The sequence below is a fragment of the Rhinopithecus bieti genome, unplaced genomic scaffold (genome assembly GCF_001698545.2).
Source record: "Rhinopithecus bieti isolate Rb0 unplaced genomic scaffold, ASM169854v2 scaffold_21412, whole genome shotgun sequence".
Lineage (NCBI taxonomy): Eukaryota > Metazoa > Chordata > Mammalia > Primates > Cercopithecidae > Rhinopithecus > Rhinopithecus bieti.
Genome location: NW_016811643.1, coordinates 1,947,528 through 1,962,191, shown reverse-complemented (window position 1 = coordinate 1,962,191; position 14,664 = coordinate 1,947,528). Strand labels below are relative to the sequence as shown.

The following is a 14,664-nucleotide window of genomic DNA, read 5'->3' as shown; positions in this document are numbered from 1 at the left end:
TTGTTGAATGAATGAATCTTAGCAAATTTATAATTTTCCAATAAATAATACTTCCTTCTTGAGTCACAAAGCAGCCATTGCCTGTATAATTCTTTTTATTTTATTCAAATTCGTTTCTCATTTGATCCTCCCAACCAGCTTGTGAGGTAATTTAATATCTGTACTCAACAGAAAAAGAGATTTTCTCATTCATTCAAATAAGCACCTACTATGTGCCAGGCCCTGTGCTGAGCGCTGGGGATACAGAGCTGGATAAGACATGATCTCTGTCTCAAGGAGTACTCTGTTTAATGGAGGAGATGGACGAGAAAGCTCCTGTTGCAGTGCAGTTGTTAAGTGCTATGACAGATGTTTGTGTAGGTCCAAGAGAGCTTGACTGGCCAGCCTCAAAGTTGTGACCACCTGATCCAAAGTCTTTCAATTGTAGACTGCTCTTCTTTCTATTCTTATGTTCTACTTTCCTGCAAGCCTTTCTCTGGCCTTCTGGAGTTTCATTGTATAAGGTGAAATAGGTGATCCAGAAGTTTCTCTCTGGCTTTGGTAACTTACTTTAAGGGCCATTGTGGAAGATACAGGATGTGGAGCCGGATGAATGTGGATTGGGACCTCTAGCCCTGCCACTTGTTCAACTGTATGACCTTACCTTTCTGAGCCTTGAATTCTTCATCCCTAAAAATGGGACAGTAATTGCTACCTCACATAGGGAGATAAGGTGATATGAAGAAAAAGTGTAATAGAACAATGTAAGAGTCACCACGAACACTACAAACAGTGCCAACTTTTGACTAAAATGATTGAAAATATGTCTCTAATATGGAGGATTTTTATAATAGTAACTACTAGCCTTTTTTTTTTTTTTTTTTTTTGAGACAGAGTCTCGCTCTATCGCCCAGGCTAGAGTGCAGTGGTGCAATCTCAGCTCACTGCAAGCTCTGCCTCCTGGGTTCACACCATTCTCCTCCCGAGTTGCTGGGACTATCAGCCTCCCGAGTTGCTGGGACTACAGGCGCCCACCACCATGCCTGGCTAATTTTTTGTAGTTTTTTAGTAGAGACGGGTTTTCATCATGTTAGCCAGGATGTCTTGATCTCCTGACCTCATGATCTGCCTGCCTCGACCTCCCAAAGTGCTGGGATTACAGTTGTGAGCCACCGTGCCCAGCCAGTAACTCCTTGCTATTTATTTATTTATTTATTTAGAGACAGTCTCACTCTGTCGCCCAGGCTGGAATGCAGTTCACTGCAACCCCTGTCTCCCGGGCTCAGGCAATTCTCCTGGCTCAGCCTCCCAAGTAGCTGGGATTACAGGTGTGTGCCACCACACCCAGCTAATTTTTTTTTTTTTTTGAGACGGAGTCTCGCTCTGTCGCCCAGGCTGGAGTGCAGTGGCCGGATCTCAGCTCACTGCGAGCTCCGCCTCCCGGGTTTACGCCATTCTCCTGCCTCAGCCTCCCAAGTACCTGGGGCTACAGGCGCCCGCCAACTCGCCCGGCTAGTTTTTTGTATTTTTTAGTAGNATCATGTTAGCCAGGATGTCTTGATCTCCTGACCTCATGATCTGCCTGCCTCGACCTCCCAAAGTGCTGGGATTACAGTTGTGAGCCACCGTGCCCAGCCAGTAACTCCTTGCTATTTATTTATTTATTTATTTAGAGACAGTCTCACTCTGTCGCCCAGGCTGGAATGCAGTTCACTGCAACCCCTGTCTCCCGGGCTCAGGCAATTCTCCTGGCTCAGCCTCCCAAGTAGCTGGGATTACAGGTGTGTGCCACCACCCCCAGCTAATTTTTTTTTTTTTTTGAGACGGAGTCTCGCTCTGTCGCCCAGGCTGGAGTGCAGTGGCCGGGTCTCCGCTCACTGCGAGCTCCGCCTCCCGGGTTTACGCCATTCTCCTGCCTCAGCCTCCCAAGTACCTGGGGCTACAGGCGCCCGCCAACTCGCCCGGCTAGTTTTTTGTATTTTTTAGTAGAGACGGGGTTTCGCCGTGTTAGCTAGGTTGGTCTCGATCTCCTGACCTCGCGATCCACCCGTCTCGGCCTCCCAAAGTGCTGGGATTACAGGCTTGAGCCACCGCGCCTGGCTTTTTTTTTGTTTTTTTTTGTATTTTTGGTAGAGACCACGTTGGCCAGGCTGGTCTTAAACTCCTGACCTCAAGTGATCTGCCTGCCTGGGGCTCCCAAAGTGCTGGGATTACAGGTGTGAGCCACCATGCCCGGCCCTGTAACTAACATTTGATAGTGCTTTACAATTTCAAAGCACTTTTTAAAAACAGAGATGAGGTCGCACTCTTTCTCGCCCAGGCTAGAGTGCAGTGCCATGATCACAACTCACTGCAGCCTCATTCTCCTCGGCTCAACCAGTTTTCCCGTCTCAGTCTCTGGAGTAGCTGGGACTACAGGCATGCTCCACCTTGCCTAGCTATTTTTTTATTTTTATTTTTAGTAGAGACAAGGTCTCACTGAGTTTCCTAGGCTGGTCTCGAACTCCTGAACTCAAACAATCCTTCCACCTCAGCCTCCCAAAGTGTTGGGATTCCAGGTGTGAGCCATTATGCCTGCCCTCAAAGCACTTTCATAAACATCCTTATTTGTACTATACATGCAGCATTTCATGAACATGTATTATATACCAGGAAATGGGCTCCGTACACCTCTCTTGTCTCAAAGAGGTGATTTGACTTATCTGAGGTTACCCAGCTACTAAAACATCACTTAATCCATATTGAGTTTTTTGACCTAAAATTTCATGTCCCTTTCACTATGTCTCTCTCCTTTATGATCAGTGCAAACCCTGGAGAATGGAACTGTGTGTATTCTTTAAGACAGCACTAGAAGGAAGATGTTTGGGTCCTTTCTTTAGCCTGAGAAACCATCACTGCTTGCCTGGCCACAGCAAGGAGGCACGGGCAGGGAAGGACCTTGACTTTCCTCCCTAGGGCTCAGCAGGGTTGGTAGTAACCTAGTCAGCTCTCAGGAACTACACAGACTTGTGCTGCTTATTCAGGCAGATTGCTAACTTGTTCATTAGCTCCCATCAGAGATAGAGTAGTGGCTCCTGATGATGGGAACCCACTCTTGTAGCCTTTAAAAGGCTCTGGTTTGGCCAAGCAGCAGCAGTTTATGCTTGTAATCCCAGCACTTTGGGAGGCTGAAGTGGGAGGATCCCTTGAGCCTAGGAGTTGGAGGCCAGCCTGGGCAACATTGCAAGACCCTGTCTCTAGCCAAAAAAAAAAAAAAAGGCCCTGGTTCATTCAGGAAACCGTCTTTCTTGCTGAGTCTAGTAACTGGGATCCATCAATTAGATTGTACACTGTTCTTCATTGGCTCCTGGGGCACACTGCTGCTCCTTCAGGAACATGGACAACCCCATTCTACTTCACCACCACCACACACTTGCATCCAACTCAAAAGGTACTTCTTAAGTGCCTCTCTCCTTTCCCTTCTCCCTCAGAAGAAAATTCATTTCAGAAGCAAATTCATTATACATCATTTCATTTTTGGCTTGTGGATAGGAACAAAGCTGTATGCAGACTAACCAGGCCCAGGTACAAAAAACCTGTAGCTCATTCTGCCTCGGATTTGTCTCTTGATTTCTGTTTCTGAACAACTAGCCTTCCTGCCTGTTAATCTTCTGAGCATGGTTGTGTTTAATACTTTTTACTTCCTCATTTGAGGTGACATAGCTGTCTAAGGTCAGCTGTGCTCTTTCTGTGAGGCAGAAACTGCCTTTTTAGGAATCTTTTCCTTGGTCTGAGACCGTGAAAATACAAAGCACAGCCGGGCGTGGTGGCTTACGTCTGTAATCCCAGCACTTTGGGAGGCTGAGGCAGGCGAATCATGAGGTCAGGAATTCGAGACCAGCCTGGCCAATGTGGTGAAACCCCATCTCTACTAAAAAAATATAAAAATTAGCCAGGTGTGGTGGTGGGCACCTGTAGTCCCAGCTATTCAGGAGGCTGAGGCAGAAGAATCGCTTGAACTCGGGAGGCAGAGGTTGCAGTGAGCCAAGGTCGCGCCACTGCACTCCAGCTTGGGTGACAGAGCAAGACTCCATCTCCAAAAAAAAAAAGAAAACACAAAGCACTACTTCTCGAGTATATGGAGGCATTTCTGCAGTTAAGGGAGTGAGCAGCTTTGAATAGTAACTGAAGTTGCTCAGTAAGTCCTGAGCAAAGACTGTGGTGTCCCCACTGATGTGAGAATAAAGGATTCTGGTGATCCAGTGACCACTGAGGCCAGAATCTCTGTGTAAGCTGCACTAACTTTCTCTCCTTTCCCCAGGTTGGTTTATAAGTGGTTCCTGCTAATCTATAAAATCAGCTATGCCACTGGCATCGTTGGCTACATGGCTGTCATGTTTACCCTCTTTGGTCTTAACTTATTATTCAAGTGAGTACCCTTTGTTTTTGTTTTTGCTGGAGTTTGGGGACGAGTGGCTCTTGAGATGTACCTCTTGCTGCAAGTCGTGGTTATTAACAGGAGGGACATAATATCCAGGATAGGAGTCTTGGGTGCTGTGGAGGAATGGGAGAAGACAGGCTTTCCGTGATTTGTGCTGGCAGAAAGCAAGGAATGTCTGAATATATACAGTGTCAAAGTCCTAAATCATTTTATATTTTCCAAGGCTTTATATTTTAGTGGAAAAGTCTAGTAACCAAAGTAAGCATAATAGTTATTATAATCTGCTGTCCATAATTCTATCACTTTAACAGAGCTGTTTTTCTCATCGGTGTGTACTGTTCATTTGCAACATCCACTCTGCATGAATGGCCTTATGTTCAACTAGGCCAGGGGTTGGCAAACTGTGCCCTCTGTGCCAAATAGCCCACAACCTGTTATTATGAAATGAAGTTTTACTGGAACATAGTCATGCTCATTCATTTATTTATTGCCTGTGGCTGTTTTTCCACTAAAACAGCAGAGTTGAATAGTCGTGATAAAGATCATATGGGCTACAAAACCTAAAATATTTACCATCTCGCCCTTTATAGGAAAAGTTTGCTGACTCTTGGGCTAGACCATCAACCTACATGACCATGGTTGGCTACAGCTAGCAACAGATTTGACTTAGAAGGATACAAAACAAAAAGATAGAGCAGAGCAGTGTCTGCAGTCTTCACAGTAGACTCAGAGCTTTGGTGTGAGGGAATGAGATGACACAGACCGGTGTGGAAGTCACCCTGGCCTAGGAGCCCCATTCCCCCAGGAACACATCCAGTTTCAAGAATGTCCCAGTCCAGATGCATTGTACTAATCACAGGTCATAATTAGTGTTTCCTGTAATATAGCTGACATTCGACAAGATTTCTCAGGAAACAGCTGTAGAAAGTTAAGCCATGGATGTTAAGTCCTGCTTCATTGTTGGGCACTTAGGTTGTTTCAATTTAGTACCGTCATAGATAACGCTGCTCTGTTGCTTCCTAAGGGTGCATTCCTAGGAATGGAATTTTGGCTATTGCCTCAGTTGTCATAAGCCTTCCAGAAGATTTCTATTAGCTTACAGGTCTTCCTACCCCGAATTGAATCAGGTGCCAAGAAATCCTGAGCTCAAAGACTGGAGCATACAGTGAGGCAGATGAGGGTGGAAATATGATTTCTTGGATGAAATACTGGTGGCTGTGGACAGTGGATCACGAGGAGCCCTAAGCCTAGGACAGTGCACTGAAGCTAGAGATTTAGGATTCAAATTTAAGACAATGAATGGAATGATCACTGGCCTCTTCCCTGAGCCTAGGCAGGAGTAGGAGTCTCTGAAAGGAGTTTATTTTAGGACAAGTAAAAATAAATCCTGGCCAGGTGTGGTGGCTCTCACTTGTAATCCCAGCTATTTGGGAGGCTGAGGCAGGAGGACTGCTTGAGGCCAGGAGTTCAAGACCAAGCTGGACAACATATTGAGACCCTCAACTCTAAAAAAAAAAAAAAAGAAAGAAAATTAGCTTGGTGTAGTGGCGTGCACCTGTATCCCCAGCTACTCAGGAGGCTGAGGTGGGAGGATTGCTTGAGCCCAGAAGTTCAAGGCTGCAGTGAGCTATGATTGTGCCACTGCACTCCAGCCTAGGTGACAAAGGGAGACCCCCATCTCAAAAAAAATATAAATAAAATAAATCCTGTTTTATATAGTGAGAGCACACTCATGAAATTCTTTCTTTCGGGGGTAGTACAGGCTGAAAGAATAAACAGGCTCCTGAAGGGTTTAGATGAATTCATCACTGTAGAGTCAAACACATCTTGTCGAAGAAAACAGATATCTCCTGGAAACTTTCTAACCTGTATGGTTAAAAAAAAAAAATCAAGATTCTGTATTATGGGTTTTTTTTTTTCTTTTTTTTTTGAGATGGAGTCATGCTTTATCACCCAGGCTAGAGTGCAGTGGCTCACTGCAACCTCCACTTCCCGAGTAGCGGGTTCAAATGATTCTGCCTCAGCCTCCTGAATAGCTGGGACTACAGGCATGTGCCACCACACCCGGCTAATTTTTGTATTTTTAGTAAGGATGGGGTTTCACCATGTTGGCCAGGCTGGTTTTGAACTGACTTCAGGTGATCCACCTGCCTTGGCCTCCCACAAGTGTTGGGATTACAGGCGTGAGCCACCACGCCTGGCCTCTGCATTATGTTTTAAATATAATTCTTCTGTAATTACAGTTTCTTTTTACTTGCCTAAACTCTACAATGAGGAAAACAGAATTGAGAATCTTGATCATTTTTGTGCTACTGATCAAATTAATTGGCGTAAGATCAATGATTTCTAGTGAGTTAAATATTCAGGGTTCATAAGCAAATGCAACTTTGTATGTAAATATAATTTGTAACTAAGCCAATACATACGGTTCTTTGTACAAATATTTTAACAAAGATAATTTTCTATAACAAAGATTTATAGATTCAAGGTTGCAAATTATTGGTCCTTGGAATTATTAAACCTTCTAATGTTATAGGCAAGATCTTTATCCTTCTTGTTAAATAGATTTGGACCAAAATTTAACTTTGATGACATGATACAGATTATTTATATATGTAGTTTATAATTTTATAGTAACTACTGTATATTAATAAATATTTACTAATTTTATCTTGTTTTTTTTTTCTAAACCTGTGTTTGACAAGCTGTTTCTGTAAAGGTCCAAATAGTAAATATTTCAGGTCTTATGGGACAATAGGACTATAGGCCAAGGCAGGTGGATCACCTGAGGTCAGTTCAAAAGCAGCCTGGCCAACATGGTGAAACCTCATCCTTACTAAAAGTACAAAAATTAACCGGGTGTGGTGGCACACGCCTGTAGTCCCAGCTATTCGGGAGGCTGAGGCAGGGTTCATTTGAACCCGCTACTCGGGAAGTGGAGGTTGCAGTGAGCCACTGCACTCTAGCCTGGTACAAGAGGGAAAGCTCCTACCCTGTCCCACCCTGTTTGCCTGGGGAGGGGGCCAGGTCTCAGGTAGTGAGCATGCTTTGTGCTCAGTTGTCATAAGTCGAGACAATCTCAGAAGGAGGGGATAATTTTCACTCTCTGCTCCAGTGACACCCAGATTCTGGCATGCCCTTTTCTCCTTATGGATAGCTCAGCTGCTTCAACTTGGGTGGCTAGCTGGAGGAGAGACAGCCCAGCAAGGCAGCTCACTTAATGTCCGGCACTTACCAACAGTGGAGTCCCCAACATGTAGGTCCCAAGGAGCCCAGGTCCTGGGCAGCTGCAAGTCATTGCCACCAGTTAGGGGAGGCAAGGACTAAGAGCAGAGTGAGGAAAAGGGGTAGGAGGGGATACTGTAGCTTGGTCTTTGCAGCCTACAGTGCTAGCCTCCTCAAGAGGTGTTCATGGGCCATGTAAAAATAGGCAGCAGACTGGATTTGGTCATAGTTTGCCCACACTTGCTCTAGCCTTTGGGCCTTCTCGCTTTGGGCCCTGCTTTCTGTGTCCCAGAGTAGTAATCCAAAGAAGATATGTCTCAGGGTGGGTCTTTCTAGCTCTAATACTTCCCTTGCAGGATCAAACCAGAAGATGCCATGGACTTTGGCATCTCCCTTCTCTTCTATGGCCTCTACTATGGAGTTCTTGAACGGGACTTTGCAGAAATGTGTGCAGACTACATGGCATCTACCATAGGGGTGAGTTCATCCGGGTTCTTAAATACTTAATAGACTCTTGACACCTCCAAATTGTTCAAGTTGACGTCACTTGTTTAATGGACAAGAAAGGCACTAAGAGGTGAGATAAGCCAAATAAAATTCTTCAAGATGTGCGTATGCATGGACATTCCTTCCTTAAAGTTTGGAAAGCAGTACAGCCATAAAAAAGGATAAAACCATGTCCGTTGCAGCAACATGCTAGCTGGAGGCCTTTAGTGTAAACCAGTTAATGTAGGAACAGAAAACTAAATACTGCATGTTCTTTCGTATAAGTGGGAACTAAACGTTGGTTATTCATGGACATAAAGATGGCAGCAATAGACACTGGGGGCTACTAGAGGAGGAGGGAGTGGGGACAGTGGTTGAAAAACTGTCTGTTGGGTACTGTGCTCACTACATGGGCAACAGGATCATTCGTACCCCAGACCTCAGTATCACGCAGTATACCCATGAAACAAACCTGCACATGTACCCTCTGAATCTAAAATAAAAGTTGAAATTATTTAAAAAAAAAATTAGCCAAATCTCAGATGTAACTATAATTTTTCCCTTTAGGGCCATTATAGGAAGGAGCCACTTTATCCAGCAGGAAGTTAACATTCATTCAGTAAATACTTTGTAATGCCTGCTGTGTGTCTAGACACATAGCTATGTGCCCGAATTACAAAAGTGTACAAAAATAAATATTGTTTTTGCCCAGATAAACTGGGTAGGAGAGATGGCTATTATAGTAACAAACACAGATAAAAATAAAATTACAACTTTAATAAGCGTTATGTAGGAAAGGTTCATGATGCTGTGAACACATGTAGTAATGTCATTTGACCTAGTCTCGGGGCTCAAAGATGGCTTCCTTGAAAAAGTGACTATGGAGCTGACTTGAACAATGAGTAGGAGTTAAGTGGATGAAGTGAGAACCAGGCAGAGGAAAAGAGCATTCGTAAGAGTCCTATCATGGGAGATAGTGTGGGTGTTTTTGAGGAACTAAAACCAGTGCGGTTGTATGGCCAAGAAGTGTCTGGAGAAGTAGTGACTAGACTAGAAAAAAGCCTGTAGGCCAAATTAAAGATTTTGATTTTTATACTAAAAATCCTGGGAGGGGCCGGGCACAGTGGCTCCCTTTGGAGGCCGAGGCGGGCAGATCGCTTGAGCCCAGGAGTTCAAGACCAGCCCGAGCAAAATAGTGAGACCCCATCTCTACAAAAAAAATGAGAAAAAAAAAATTAGCTGGGTGTGGTGGCACATGCCTGTAGTCCCAGTTACTTGGGAGACCAAGGTGGGAGGTCACTTGAGCCTAGAAGTTTCAAGGCTGCCGTGAGCTTGTTTATGCCATCAAACTACAGCCTGGGCAACAGAGCAAGATGTTGTCTCTAAATAAGTAAAAATTCACAAAGTGTACAATAATCATGCAAAGGCACAACAATAAATGATGGGGCACAAAAGTGCCTAGTCCATATTTGGTTATTGTTTTTGAACTGCACAGTGGTAGGAGTTGCTCCTCACAATTTTTACTTTGTGAACTTTTATTCCTTGACTTAACCCTCAACAACTACAACAACAGCCACTGTCACTCACTGCTTTACCAAAAATTGGGGAAGTTTTCATACTTGCTTTATTAATCTTTAACTGTATGTGTAAAGCTACACATTTCATTTCAACATTTAATATTAAAAGTGTTTTGAGTCTTTATTTAAGGGACAATTTGGTGTCTCTTAAATAGAGGTTTGGTGATATCTTTGTGACAGAAATATGACACAGGAAATGAACTCATCAATTAGCCAGTGGTATAATTGGTTTTGTTATATATCATTTCACTTAAAGTCACAGTTTCCAAGAAACTATCAATGAAGTTAAGAGAGGACATACTGTATTTGAGAAGTATTTTGGAGGTAAGTTAACAGGACTTAGATATAGTTTGGTTCTGAAGACTGAAGGGAAAAATATGAAAGAAATGTAGCCCTCTAAGCTGAGATTTCTGATTTGGCAACTACTTGGATGGTAGTACCTTTCACTGAGATAGGAAATGCTGCAAGAGGAGCAGATGGACATCACGAAGAGATGCTGAAATATGGGTAAATTAACAACCAATCTGAGAAATGCAAGTAAATATTTCTAATTTTTTTTTTCAGAATGGAAATATATCTTTGTTGTTTTGCCGTTTATAAAAGAAATATGTTCTCTTTGTAATTATTTAAGCAACACAGAAGTGCTCTCTGTCTCAGTGTCATCCCCCAAGACCCCACCCCAAGAAGGAGTATTTCCATCACCTTGGGTAACTTTAATCTAGTACTGTTTAAGGCCAGGGACTTTTTCTCTCGGTATCATGGGAATATTCTAATTTTTTTCTCTACTGGATCAAATTGAAAACAGTACATTGGATCACTTAAAAAGTTTATTAGGTTCCTTTTTGAACAACTGTCTTGTGTTTTACCTTCATGTCCCTCTTACCTATTTGTGTAGACATTGGATCTTCCTTTAACCAGTTTACTCCCCAGAAGAGATTTCTAGACCATGTCGCCATTTTGACCATTTTGAAGTATACAGTTCAGTGCCTTAATTACATTTGCAGAATTCTGCAACATTGTCACTGTCTAATTCCAAAATTTTTCATCATCTCAAACAAACTCTGCCCATTAAGCAGTAACTCCTCATTACCCCTCCCCGCAGCCCCTGGTTTACCTCTAATATAGTTTCCATCTCTGTGAACATGCCTATTGTAGATATTTCTTGTAAATGGAATCATACAAGATTTGTGCCTTTGTCTCTGGCTTCTTTCACTTAGCGTGGTGTTTTCAGAGTTCATCCATGTATAGAATGTATCATTCCTTTTTATGGCTGAATAGTATTCCATTGTGTGTGACACTGCATTCGGTTTATTCATTTATCTGTCGATAGGCACTTGGGTTGTTTCCACTTTTTGGCTACTGTTAGTAGTGCTTGAGCACTGGTGTTTAAGTGTGTTTAGTCCCTAGTTTCATATCTTTTGGGTTTTTACCGAGAATGGAATTGCTCGGTCATTTGGTAATTCTATGTTTAACTTTTTGAGGACATGCCAAACTCTTTACTTTCTTAGTTATGATAATGCTTAAGTGAATATCTGTATTCATGAAACTTTTTTGACACTTCCTCTTAATTCTTTAAATTCCTTGAAGTGAGATTAATGGGTCAAAAGATGCAACAGTTTGAGACACCATGCTAAATGCTATCCGAAAGGCTTGAACCCCTTTTGCTGCTGCCATAGATGTCTGAGAATGCCCTTGTCACCAAACCAACATGGTACTTAATATTTCACTGTTTTAAATGTTGGAGAATATTGCTGTCCATTTCTGATGGAACCATAGTCTAGCGACAGAATGGCTTGCCTGACAAAGCTCCTGATCACCAGCCCCGAGTCCTTCTCCCTCCTCTTTCCCTTATCCTTTGGTGCTGATCTAGCCCAGTCTACAGGTCCTGTTACATCTAACTTCCCAACTGTCTCTAGTCCGGTCACTTCTCCCCATCTGCCCAACGAAGATGATGTCATTTTGACTTGTAAAAGATGACCTTTTCTAAACAGTTAAAAAAAAAAAAATGTCCTTTAACTGTGGGCCTCCACCTGCCACTGTGCCTCCTCTCTAGAAGTCCTGAGGCTTCTGTGGAGCTTCCTACTTTGGCTGCTTCTCACAGCTTTTCCTATCTTTCCTTCCTGCTATTCTCCTTCAGTTCTACAGCGAGTCGGGCATGCCTACCAAACATCTTTCAGACAGCGTGTGTGCTGTGTGTGGGCAGCAGATCTTTGTGGACGTCAGTGAAGAGGGGATCATTGAGAACACGTATAGGCTGTCCTGCAATCATGTGTATCCTGCCTGGAGCTCCTGGGGCACATCTCTCCTGCAACCTGCACACTCTAGTGAGGGAGAGAAAGGGGGTGGTCATGACCCTAGGTGTGCTGTCCAGACCCTTGAGTGTAGGAGAGCCACGAGAGGGCTGCCTTCCCCGCGCTTTCCCACAGATCAGAGCCACTCTTAGGTAAACAGCGGTTACAACCTGGCTGGGTCTGAGAGGAACCTGAGGCTGCAGCTAGTGAGGCTATGCTAGCTTACCTGAGATCTGACCAGTCACAGGGGAAGAGGACCCTCTAATGGGATCCCTCAGTTTAGCATCAAATCCCCTATTCTGAATAACACTTCTAATATTTATCATGTATTTACCCAGCTCCCATTCTGTGCCTATGTTGAGAGAGCCATGTGTTGTCTCCATTTTGCCCCGTAACAATCTTGTGAGACAGGGATCATTATCCTTACTTTACATGTGAGGAAACAGGTTCAGACAGAGGGACTTGCCCAACATTACAGAGCTGATAAAGCGTGAAGGCAGGATTTGAATCTTTTAAAGACTGGCCTGGGGCTGGAGTGCCGCCCTGGCTCTCACCATTTCCCTTGACCAGCGGTGCTCAGCTTCCACGAGTTCTGCATCCGCGGCTGGTGCATCGTGGGAAAGAAGCAGACGTGTCCCTACTGCAAAGAGAAGGTAGACCTCAAGAGGATGTTCAGCAATCCGTATCCTTTATTGGGGTCCTTGTTGGGAGTGGGCTGTGGGAAGAAAGTACTGGCCAGTGTGACCTGCATTTGGGTCCTCCTGGGGCCCTCACTTCTGCCTTCAACCTATTCTCAGCCTCCTTGCAGCTATTGTCACGGACAGATAGATTTGTGTCAGCCTTAGGCTGTATTTTCTTACACTGGCAGTTCCTTCTTAGAGAATGTGTTATAGGAGGCCATCCCTGCATGTTAGTCGTGGGGAACTAGGATTTCTCTCTCTACCTCTCTCAGGGCTGCCCTGCCTCCCATACCAGTCCCCTCTGTTTGCCTCCTGCGTTCTCTGTGTTCAGCTCTACTCCAACGGACAGGCTGTGAGGAGGAAGAGGAGGGCAAGGGCAAAGTTGGGAGTAGGCTGAGTAGGAAGTAAGACTGGGCCCTTCCAGAAAGCCTCCATTCCTCTAGGCTGTGGAGCAGCTGGAAAGTGGGGCAGACCCAGGGAGCCCCACCACCCGTGCTAGATCACTCCTGGCAGCTCTTGCACAGAGCCTCTTTTCTTTAACACACTGACAGCTGGGAGAGGCCTCACGTCATGTATGGGCAACTGCTGGACTGGCTTCGATACTTGGTAGCCTGGCAGCCTGTCATCATTGGCCTAGTCCAAGGCATCAACTACATTCTAGGCCTGGAATAGTGACGAAGAGCATCAGTGGAGAACCCACCCCACACGCCGTGGAGCTCAGGGCACTCTCCTGCCTGCCCACAAAGACCTCCTGGGTGGGAAAGACTCAAAGGGGCGCTTGGGCCACTCAGGACCCCTCCAGTTGTGTCGGACTGGGGAGGGATATGATGGAGACCCAGCCAGTGGGGCTGTCAGCAGTGGGGGGCTTTTTAAAAGAAAACTATTTTGATGAATATATTTTAAAACCTTTTTTTTTTTTTATTGTGGAGCATAGGAATTTCCCCCCTCCAGGCTTCACCCTCCCTGCCTAAGCAGGGTGGGGGCAGAGCCTTGACATTTTTGGTTTAAAGGAGCCTTCTCATCTCTGGCCAAGAACACTGCTGGGCTCCCAGGTAGCTGAAGACCTCAGCCCACCCACTCCCTTCTCCTTCCCTGTGTGGGGCTCAAGCCTGGTGCACTTAGTATAGAAGAGCTCATGTACTCAGGCTGGTGCCACGGGTGAGCACTGAGGTCCCAAGTGTCCTCCCTCCCCCACTGTCTGGGACAACAGGACAAGTGTTGTGTCTGACTCTGTCTCCCCCTGTCCAGGAGCTATAGGCCGGTTGAGGCAAGTGGAACCTTATCAGTGACTTGTCCAACAAGGGAAGCCTTGGGGCCTCAGAATTCATTGAAGATTTGTTTTGGGACAACTGGAAGAATCAGCACCATGGATACTTGCCCGTGGGCAGGGCTGTGGTCAGCCAAGAATAGAGGTCATATAGTTGGGCCATGGGGCAATTGTTGGCAGCCATGACTGATGGCCCCTTGTGCAAGCTCATTCTTCAGTGGATCCTTCAGTGGAGTGGTGACACATGCCAGCGGTCACTCTGCCACATCACTTCTTTCTTGAAAGCCTAAGAGTGCGTATGCATGTGTGTGTGTCTGTGTGTGTGTGCACGTGAGGCAGAAGAATATGACAGATGTCAACTTCTCCCTGTGTCAAATGATATGCCCTTGAAGCTGGCAGGGGATTCCCAGTCCAGGGAATATCCCTACATGATTTTTGTCGTTCATGGGTCGTCCCTGGGCCTGCCAACAAGAGTGGTGGGTGGGTAGAGGGATAAGGCCCAAGTGAGTACAGGTTCTGAGAGGGGGCTTCTAGGAAGGCCCCAGCCCTAGTACTAGGCGACTTGAATAAAGTGGGAGGTCAAACATGAGCCTTTGGCATTGGGTTTCTAGGGAATATGACCCAGTAGGGCCTGCTCCTTCAAGGGCAGCAAGAACCAAGCAGGATGTTGTCACTCCCGTCTGAATAAAGCTCCATGAGCTGGGTTGGAAAGCTGAACATTTATCTTGCTTTCTTCTTC

General features: G+C 45.0%; 1 protein-coding gene across 2 annotated transcripts in view; it reads left to right on the top strand.

The window, feature by feature from the left end:
- Positions 1-14,642, top strand: part of RNF121 (ring finger protein 121) — a 67,026-nt gene extending 52,384 nt beyond the window's left edge. Inside the window, exons 5-9 of one of the 2 annotated variants that reach the window (XM_017894339.1) lie at positions 4,280-4,387; positions 7,981-8,101; positions 11,825-11,958; positions 12,559-12,660; positions 13,210-14,642. In XM_017894339.1, the coding sequence (XP_017749828.1) occupies positions 4,280-4,387; positions 7,981-8,101; positions 11,825-11,958; positions 12,559-12,660; positions 13,210-13,330 (586 nt within the window). In that variant the 3' untranslated portion in view covers positions 13,331-14,642. The remainder of the gene's footprint in view (positions 1-4,279; positions 4,388-7,980; positions 8,102-11,824; positions 11,959-12,558; positions 12,661-13,209) is intronic. The other variant, XM_017894340.1, reaches the window with a different exon arrangement.
- The last annotated feature ends 22 nt before the right edge of the window (positions 14,643-14,664 follow it).